This window comes from Ammodytes marinus, assembly GCF_949987685.1.
Source record: "Ammodytes marinus genome assembly, chromosome: 15".
Classification (NCBI taxonomy): domain Eukaryota; kingdom Metazoa; phylum Chordata; class Actinopteri; order Uranoscopiformes; family Ammodytidae; genus Ammodytes; species Ammodytes marinus.
This window is the reverse complement of record NC_137219.1, coordinates 3937870-3947869: the sequence shown is the minus strand read 5'-3', so window position 1 is coordinate 3947869 and position 10000 is coordinate 3937870. Positions and strand designations below refer to the sequence as shown.

The 10000-nt window shown below is 45.2% G+C and overlaps 1 protein-coding gene across 1 annotated transcript in view; it reads right to left on the bottom strand.

The window, feature by feature from the left end:
• The window catches only part of slc4a11 (solute carrier family 4 member 11), a 107740-nt gene that overhangs the window by 31101 nt on the left and 66639 nt on the right, over positions 1–10000 (bottom strand). Inside the window, exon 8 of the mRNA XM_080042327.1 lies at positions 704–922. Within this exon, the coding sequence (XP_079898453.1) occupies positions 704–922 (219 nt within the window). The remainder of the gene's footprint in view (positions 1–703; positions 923–10000) is intronic.

Sequence of the window (10000 nt, the reverse complement as noted above, 5' to 3'; positions counted from 1 at the left end):
GCAGAGGGCAGTGAGACAAGAGTTAAGGGACGGTCTACAAAGTGCAACACTGAAGTGATAGAGTGCAGTGCAGTGCAGTTATCGATCAATCTTAGGGGATGTCTTGTTTTGGTAAAAAATATGCATATGCTGCTCACACACACGCACACACACACACACACACACACACACACACACACACACACACACACACACACACACACACACACTAAAGCCTGATAACCTGTTAGTTAGACTTTTATATAATGGATATAAGTTATGTGAGTGGTTTACAATGTGCTGGTTTCAATGTCATGCTCAAGGGCACATCAGCAGGATACATGATTATTTATTTTATTTTTTTAAGATATTTTTTTTTGCATTTTTATGCTTTATTGATAGTTTAGAGACAGAGTTGAAACGGGGCAGAGAAGGGAATGACATGCAGAGAACGACCGCGGGCTGGAATCGAAACCCGGGTCAGCTGCTGGCCGAGGCCCATGGGGGGGGACGCCCTACCAACTGAGCTAAGGGCGCCCCAGTGTGTAGATATTTCTTTACACACACACTCCCCCCCCCACACCCCTCCCTTCACACACCCAGGCTTGCTGGACTCACTCACTCACTCACTCACTCACTCACTCACTCACTCACACACACACACTCCCCCTCCCCCCCCCCCCACACACACACACACTCCCCCCACACCCCTTCACACACCCACCTTGAGTGGCTTGTGGCTGCGGGGGTCTGTCTCGGCCTCGGCCTCCTTGCCCAGGCTGGTGGCTTGCTGGTTGGTGGCAGTGAGCTGATGTCTCTGGAACACTAGCGCCTCTTTGAACTCCTCCTGCGTCTTGGTCTCCAGCAGCTTCTGTCTGAACGAGATGTCGGAGAACAGCGTCGCAAACGTCCGCCCGAGCTCCATGGCTGTCTTGGTGCTTTTCTGCAGGAGGAGGGGGCGAAGGAAGGATGTGGAGCGACATTAGTGCAGAATAGTTTTTTTTTTCTCTTTTTTATAATCTTCATTGAACATGTAAAAAAAAAAAAAAAAAAAAAAAAAAAAGAGCAGTAAAAATAATAACAATAATAATAATAATAATAATAATAATAATAATAATAATAATAACAATAATTATAATAATAACAATAATAATAACAATAATAATAATAATAATAATAATAATAATAATAATAATAATAATAATAATAATAATAATAATAATAATAATAATAATAATAATAATAAAGTGTAATGCATGCACTCATCTCTTAGCTTGTTTTGTTTTCTCACACAGTGATGTAGAGAACATGATAATCAGTAATAACTCAAAGATTATGAGGATTGAAATACCCTATCTGCAGCATTAATAAATGTATTTCTGCAGTAATCCTATTTATTAATATGTTGTTCATGAAATACAAACATCATTCAGGCATGAATTCATGATGATTCATGTACCATTAATACACAGTGTTACCAGATGTATCTTACAAAATGCACCATAACCTCATGTTTGCCTTTCAAATACAGTACTTAATACAGCATATCAATCTGGTGTTGGTATTGAGAAACCAGTATCTTCTTAACAGGTGGGTTAGGTATGGAAGAGGGGGGGGGGGGGGGTGTTAAAGGATATTGTGCCCCAATAATCCCACATCTGTTCTGAATATCGCTGTCAGAAGTCACAGAGTCCCAGTTTGAGTTTAATAGCCATGGACCTATTGGTAATAACGTCTTGGCAGCAGGCTGTGAGAGAGAGAGAGAGAGAGAGGGGGGGGGGAGAGAGGGGGAGAGAGAGAGAGGGAGGGAGACAGAGAGGGAGAGAGACAGAGACAGAGACAGAGACAGAGAGAGAGAGAGAGAGAGAGACAGAGAGACAGAGACAGAGAGAGGGAGAGAGAGACAGAGAGAGAGAGGGAGAGAGAGAGAGACACACACAAAGACAGAGAGGGAGAGAGAGAGAGATAGGGAGAGAGAGAGACAAAGAGACAGAGAGAGAGAGTGAGAGAGAGAGAGAGACAAAGAGACAGAGAGAGAGAGTGAGAGAGAGGGAGAGAGAGACAGAGAGGGAGAGAGACACAAAGACAGAGAGAGAGAGAGTGTATGGTGCCAGGAGAGCCTTGTGTCAGCCAGGTGGTGTAGATACTAACACAGGCCCGGGCTCAGAGCGCACAGAGGCAGCTGCAGCAAACTCAGGAACGAAAGCCTTTAAGCTTTTCCTCACAGTGGAGCTAACTGAGAGAATGGATCCTGATTAATCTGAAGGCTTTCTGTCTGTCTCTCTGTGTGTGAGGGAACTCTACCTCCAGATTATAGGTCTCTCTGCTTTACAGGAATAGGGCTTCAAATATATCTATCCCTGGGGCGCTGTGGCGTAGTGGATAGCACCATATTGGCTCCGGCCTTTGCTGCAGTGGTCGTGGGTTCGAATTCGACCCGTAGACCTTTACTGCAGGTCATCCCCCCTCTCTCTCTCTCTCTCTCTCTCTTGTCTCCCCATTTCAACTCTATACTGTCTAATAAAGCTTGAAAATGCCAAAAAAAAATATTTTAGAAAAAAATAATCTATCCATCTCACCCAATCCCACCCCACTATCAAACACTCACCGACTGTTTGATCTGAACATGTTGTAGCTTTAGTCAGACTGGATTTACAGCAGATACAATGGCAGCTAAACTAGGCTAGTTTACAGACATGCTAGTGGTTCTGTGAGACTATCCCTGCGTTCCAATACCCATACTCCCCTACTATTTAGTATGCCAGAAAAAGATTAAGGATGTCCCAATACATGCACGTCAATTGCAGTATGCTGAAAATACATACATGCCGATGATGATCATCAGAGGAAAAATTAGACTGTTTCAGAAATATTTAAAAAGTTCCTCGTAGCACCTTTACCTACAACTGCCATACTCCATAAATAGGAATGACCTAAAAACACATTTCAAAGCGGTCGTTCAATCATACAAAGAGCGAGAATTTCATATTGAAAATATCAAGATGTTTAGTGGTGTGAGACTTAGGTGAGATTTTTTACAAGGTCGTGATTGTGATTAACCCGGCCGAGTGGGAAGATGTGGCAGTAGAAAATGTAGAAAATGAGTAACAATGTGCCGTCAGCTTCAAAAGACTTGAGGTCGACTTGTGTCTAACTAGCAAAATAGCTTGAGGAAGTGTGTGTGTGTGTGTGTGTGTGTGTGTGTGTGTGTGCGTGTGTGTGTCTGTCTGTCTGTGTGTGTGTGTGTGCGTGCGTGTGTATGCCTGTGTGTGTCTGTCTGTCTCTGTGTGTGAGTGAGTGAGTGAGTGAGTGAGTGAGTGAGAGAGAGAGACAGTGAGTGAGTGAGTGAGTGAGTGAGTGAGTGAGTGAGTGAGTGAGTGAGAGAGAGAGAGAGTGAGTGAGTGAGTGAGTGAGAGAGTGAGTGAGTGAGTGAGTGAGTGAGTGAGTGAGTGAGTGAGTGAGTGAGTGAGTGAGTGAGTGAGTGAGAGAGAGAGAGAGAGAGAGAGAGTTGAAACGTATGTATGTGTTGTGTGTGTGTGTGTGTGTGTGTGCGTGTGTGCGTGTGTGTGTATGCGTGTGTGTGTCTGTCTGTCTCTGTGAGTGAGTGAGTGAGTGAGTGAGTGTGTGTGTGTGTGAGTGAGTGAGTGAGTGAGTGAGTGAGTGAGTGAGTGAGTGAGTGAGTGAGTGAGTGAGTGAGTGAGTGAGTGAGTGAGTGAGTGAGTGAGAGAGTTGAAACGTATGTATGTGTTGACAGGCGCTTTCAGGTATGTGTTTAACTAAAGGGAATGAGAATCAACAGAGCGTTTTTGAGCAAAGGTCATGTCTTCTTCAGCACATTTCACACAGAAGCCACAAATGCAGTAAAGCTCTTTTAAATGCTGGTTTTGATGGAAATGGGTCCGCCCTCACCCACACACACACACACACACACACGCACACGCGCACACACACACACACACACACACACACACACACACACACACACACACACACACTTGTTAGCTATAATATTACATACATTTGCCAACCAAAGGAATTCCTATTATCATTATCATCATTTAAGTTTTTTTTGGTCTCCTTGCAGAAGCAGTTAAGCCATCAAGGATAATTGAGACACAATGTGTACTTGGCGTTTTAGATAAATGTCTCTGAGAATGCCATTAGTGGTTGTGATTGCTGCCTGTGAGACTGGCAAGGCTAGGAGGGCAGGGCGCTGGAAGATTTGTTGAGGGCACAAAACACACACACACTTGCACTGAGCGTGTGTGTGTGTGTCTGTGTGTGTGTGTTTGTGTGTTTGCTTGTGTGCGTATGTGTGCGTTGTGCGTGTGCGTGTGTATGTGTGTTTTTGAGAGAGTGTTGAAAGCTCAGGATGAAGCTGTGAAGAATGGGATGTTTAACAGGTTTGATACGAAGTTGAAAGAGTCCATATATTTGATAGTTAGGATTAGTGTGTGTGTGTGTGTGTGTGTGTGTGTGTGTGTGTGTGTGTGTGTGTGAGTGTGTGTGTGTGTGTGTGTGTGAGTGTGTGTGTGTGTGTGTGTGTGTGTGTGTTAGGTATTACAGGATATGTAGCCTCTCTCCATCGCCTACAGTAAGCTCTTCACAACAGAAGAAAACTGTAAAACCTGCTCACAGCACTGACCCCAAAGGTTCAGCCAATGGGCCACTCACTTGTGCCCACACACAAGATGGGCCCTTGTTGAGTTGAGTTGAATTCAGGTCAGATGACATTTGGCAGGAAAGCAGCTATTTCTGCAGCATTTTAGAAAGTGAAGTGCTTGAAAAGTTGCCAAGATGCAAGAACAAATGGTGGTGAATTACCTTCAGAGGGAAATTAACACTATCACTGTCGGTGTATGAGTGTGTGTGTATGAATGGGTGAATGTGGTAAGGAATGTAAAGTGCTTTGGGGTTGCGCTATATAAGTCAAGTCCATTTACCATTTACTATGAGTAAGAACAAAAACCTTAGGAATGGTTACTGTCCTTTAATAGGTAGAGTCAACGATTCTTGTCAAAATCACCACAGCAGCTGGCAACAAGCCTGTTTAGTGTTTACAGAGCCTAGGCTGTGTATTAACACTGGATTTTTTTTTCTTTCAGAACACACACAGTAGGTACAGGTAGCGAATGGAAAGAAGATATATTTGGAACGAAAATGATTTTGACAACAAGCATTCTCCAGAATCACTGACTCCACCTTTAAAACCTGCCAAACTCTACTCATTTTATGGAAAGTGTATTTTTTTAAATAATTAAGAGTGGGAAACATATTCTAGAACAACAATTTGCATTCCAAATAATATAAACTGTTGATGTATTTCTTATATTGTTAGTTGAATACTAGAATCTGGCAAATGATCAGTAGCTCATGTATCTGTCTTTCCAATCTGCCGTTTTACTTTAATTAATTACAGCAGACATCTCCCACGCCGTCATTGTCACAACATGTTTTCAATCATACCGTAACGTGTGGCGATAAGTGCCTTCTTGCAGCATGGAACACAACAGTTTATTTTGGAAGCAAAAGGCGAAATAAAAAGCCTGCTGACAATCTGTTAAAAAACCAATCTGGTGCATTTTGTGGGTTAAAATATCCTCAAGTATAACAAAAATTGCTTTGTTATGTTTTTTGTTTTGGTGTTTTTTTATTTATACATTTTTTTGCATTAAAAAAATGTGTAGGATGTTGTAACTGTAAACAATAACTCTCAGAGTAATATATGATCCTACAATAAAGTATATAAAATAAAAAGTATAAAGAATAGTGATCCTTAATTAGCTCTACAGTTTCATGCAGAACTGGGCTTGCTTTTAAAGCTGCAATGTGTAGAATTTATTGACATTTCCCACAACAGACTTGGTAGAAATGGAGTATAATATTCATAAGTGTGAACTGGACTTGCTTTTGTTTTGTTTTAAGATAATTTTTTGGCAATTTCAAGCTTTATTAGATAGTACAGAGTTGACGTGGAGAGCGAAGAGAGAGAGAGAGAGGGGGGATGACCTGCAGTAAAGGTCCACGGGTCGGATTTTAACCCGTGACCACTGCAACGAAGGCCGGAGCCAATATGGTAAACGCTCTATCCACTACAACACAAGAGCGCCCAATAAATGGTGAGCCTTACTTTATTCTACAGTTTCATACAGAATATAAATGGAATATATATAATATTCATAAGTGTGTTTTAAATAATGTATAATTGCTTGAAAATAAAAAAATATATATATTTTTTTCTTGGAATAAGCCTTTCATATCTACATAAGAGTGGGGCTTGCCACTATGTTGCACTGCCATGATTCTACAGTAGCACAGGATGGACAAACTTAATGCAGGCCATATGCCATTTTCAAAGTGGGTGTCCTGGGGAAATGAACCACTAAATATTCATATATTACACACTGAAGCTTTAAAAAAACCAAAACTTAATTAATTAGACTATGACAGGTGGCTGACTTCCACAGAATATACCAGGGCAGGCCATTTTCCCAAAATGTTTTACACTGCTTTACATATAGTAGCTGTTAGCAGAGCGGGAGGGTATATGCAAATTATCAATTACTTTTGCTCTAAAGCAGCAGGATGCTTACATTAGGAGGGCTGTGAGTTGGCTTTCTCTAATCCATACACCTTTGGCTAACACACTTTACGTTAATTTTAGTTTCAGGCAATTAATTAAAAAAAATAATTGACAGGCACTTGACATGAAAGACAAATCTCCTAACGGCGAATTAGCAGCAAAAAAAGTGACAGAATTAATTAATATACAGATGAATAAGGATGAAATATGTTATATGAGGGAAGAAGCAACGTAAGGCAAGACATGGCATGCAAAAATATAGATTTGTCAAGCATTGGCTTTTAAGATTTTTAGCTAGTTTGCTTCCATAACATGTCTACTTTCATACTAGTATGCCTATGTTTTATTGTTCTGTAAATAATCAACTGGCAAAGTTTCATGAAGATATCTATACGTTACCCCACATAAAAAATAGTGAAATATCCCTTTAAATCCAACGCATCACACAAAAATGTACATATAGGTGTTTATTTGACTAAACCTTGTCTGTTTGCATCTGTATAGGTGAAGTATACAGATGCAAACAGACAAGGGCCGCGTTTCCCAGATGCGATCGTTCTTTGGGGCCAAAGAAGGGTCGAAAGAAGGGTTCGCCAAAGAAAGAAGGGTTCGCCAAAGAAGGAGCGTTAAGATACGGGTGTTTCCCAGATGGCTTCTTAAGTCCCTTCTTTGGAGAGCCGTAAGATGAAGCGAAAGAAGCATCGAAAGAAGTACTTTGGTGGGAGCTGTCCACCGCGGTCGTGCTGAAACTGAATAAATCGATGCCAGGCAAATCGATCACCCACCTCTTTATCAGCGCATAAGTCACACACAGCGCCCCGTGGTCCCCCGCACAGGTTCAATTAGTTTAAGTATGTAGCGTTTGTGTGGGTGCGAGTGTGTGTGTGTGTGTGTGTGTGCCAACAGGTGTATCCAAGTAGTAATCAGGCCCATTAGCGCATATATACCCCCGTGGATATAGGCACACATATGTGAGAATGGAAAGAACCGGCGTCAAAAGAAGCAAGCGGGCACCGGCGTTTACCGCAGAGGAGATGGGCGTCTTGGTGGACGAGGTCTGGCAGCACCAGGATATCTTATTCGGGGGAACAAAGGGCAAAAAAAATATCACCGTCAAGAACCATGTTTGGAAGGCCATAGCCCAAAAGATGTCCCCCTCCAGCCCATGTGGTCTGCGTGACTGGGGCGCTATCCGAAAGAAGTGGCAGGAGTTCCAGAGCCAGACTAAGAGGAAGAGTGCCAAGGTGAGGAGCGAAGCCATGGGCACGGGTGGTGGAGCACCGGGTGGGACGACCCTCACTCCCGACGAGGAGAAAGTCCTCTCAATTATCGGGAAGACGGCCTCTGAAGGCATTAGTGGGGGCATCGATGTGCTGGGGGACGAGGGGCTCTCATTAAGTGAGGATGAAGAGGAGCCATCCGGGAGCAGAGCAGGGACGTGCACGCCACCAGGAGAGGACGACCCCCAACAACCATGGCCTGTCCCTGCGCGCCAACCAGCAGGGCCCGGTGTCCGTATGCGTGGAGGCTCACGATGGCGGCCCGCGATAACAACCTGCACCTGCAGTGAGACGCTGGTGCGCCTGGAGAGGGAGAAGCTGGAGGTGCTGCGGGGGATGGAGGGCCACCTCCAAAGACAAACTGCCCTGCAGGAAGAGGTGGTCCGGATGAAGCAGGAGAGGTTGGAGCTGCACCGGAGACAGCTGGCGCTTGCAGAGGCCCAGTTCAACCGTCCCTCCATCTCGGTGCCAATCATCTTTCCCCAGGATTCAGGTATGGGTATTTCAATGTTTTATCTGCATTACCCAATGTATCCCGTTCAATTTCACTAATCAATCTCCCTTCATTGCAGGTGATGCAGAGGCCCAGCAGTAAATGCAGCGCGGAGCCCCCCCCCCCCCCCCATCATATGGTTTCAATAAACTACTTTGGTTTCCTTTTCAACCATGTATTGTGTGGATCATTTTGCATTGAAATGAGGGTGTCAAATAGCAACAAAAAGTCCCAGGCAATTTGTAATTTATCTAAGCGTAGGTTCATGACATGTGCGTATTGTGCGCCCTTTCAGCACAGCATGTTTTGCGCTAATTTCCCACTTGTTACATGGTCACCTCAGAAATGTGGGCACTATACTCCCACATACTGTATGCAACAATATTTCCTTAACAATCCAGTGCCATACTTTCAGGTAAAGCACCCGGACACTGAAGCAATTAATCAGTGTGCAGGACGTTACATGTAGCCTACATCTGCTGGTTCTGTTTATTTATTTCAGCCTTCAGGCCTGACAGTGGTTGTGGGTTTATGGTTGTGGGTTTATGGTTGTGGGTTTATGGTTGTGGGTTTATGGTTGTGGGTTTATTAGTGATCAGTGCTTGGCGACTTGTGGTGAAGGGGTAGGGGCTGGGGTTGTTGGACCTCAGAAGAGGTGGATAAGTTCCTGTCTGGTCTGGGCTCCGGCCTGATGCAGTACTGCTCGCACATTGCGGGGGGCGGGGTTCGGGGCTTCGTCCTCTGAATGTTGCTCTTCAACAGGAGGCGGCTCATCTGCGCCAACGCGCACTGCGATGTTGTGCAGCATGGCGGTGACAACAATCACTTGGCAACACTTGATTGGTGACAAGCGCAGCCCCCCCGACGAACGATGAATGCACCTGAAGCGGGACTTCCAAATGCCAAACACCCGTTCGATCTTCGTCCTGGTGCTTGTGTGGGCCTCATTGAATCTCTCCTCCTGTGGTGTTGCTGGGTTGGTTACCGGCGTGACGAGGTAACTCCGGAGAGGGTAGCCACTGTCCCCTAGGATGATGCCCCGGCCAAACACTCCTCTGCCAGCCTTCTGCCCCACAGCTGAGTTGGCCCACATGAAACTGTCGTGAGTGCTGCCTGGCCACCTGGCGACGATGTCAGTGATGAGGCCATTGTGATCCACCACCACCTGCGTGTTTATGGCCGCGTAGTGCTTGCGACCAATCCAGCACGGATCCACCAGGGAGGGATTGTGGATTGGAATAAGGGTGCCATCTACCAGACCGATCACCCGGGGGATCCCAGCCACTGCGTGGAACCCTTGGTGGACCATGCGGACCTCGTCCCGTGTGGTGGCCATCTTGATATGGGTCCGGGCATGGCGCAGGAGAATTGGTGTCACAGCTGCCACACTCCGTGACACCGATGCCTTGCTGAGGCCGGTGCCGTCCCCCACCACCTCCAGGAAGCTCCCCACTGCGTAAAAACGCAGAGCAGCCAGGAGCTGCACCTCCGGGCTGAGGGCAAAATTGCAGCGGGTTGCTCTCTGGATGTGTGGAGACACCAGAGTTATTAGTCGTTGGATCTCCGCACAGGGCAGCCGGTACTTTGCCTGGACGGCCCGGTCTGACAGCACGTCCAGTGGGGAGAAGTTCTGACGCACGTAGGCGTTAATGTAAACCGTCTGGC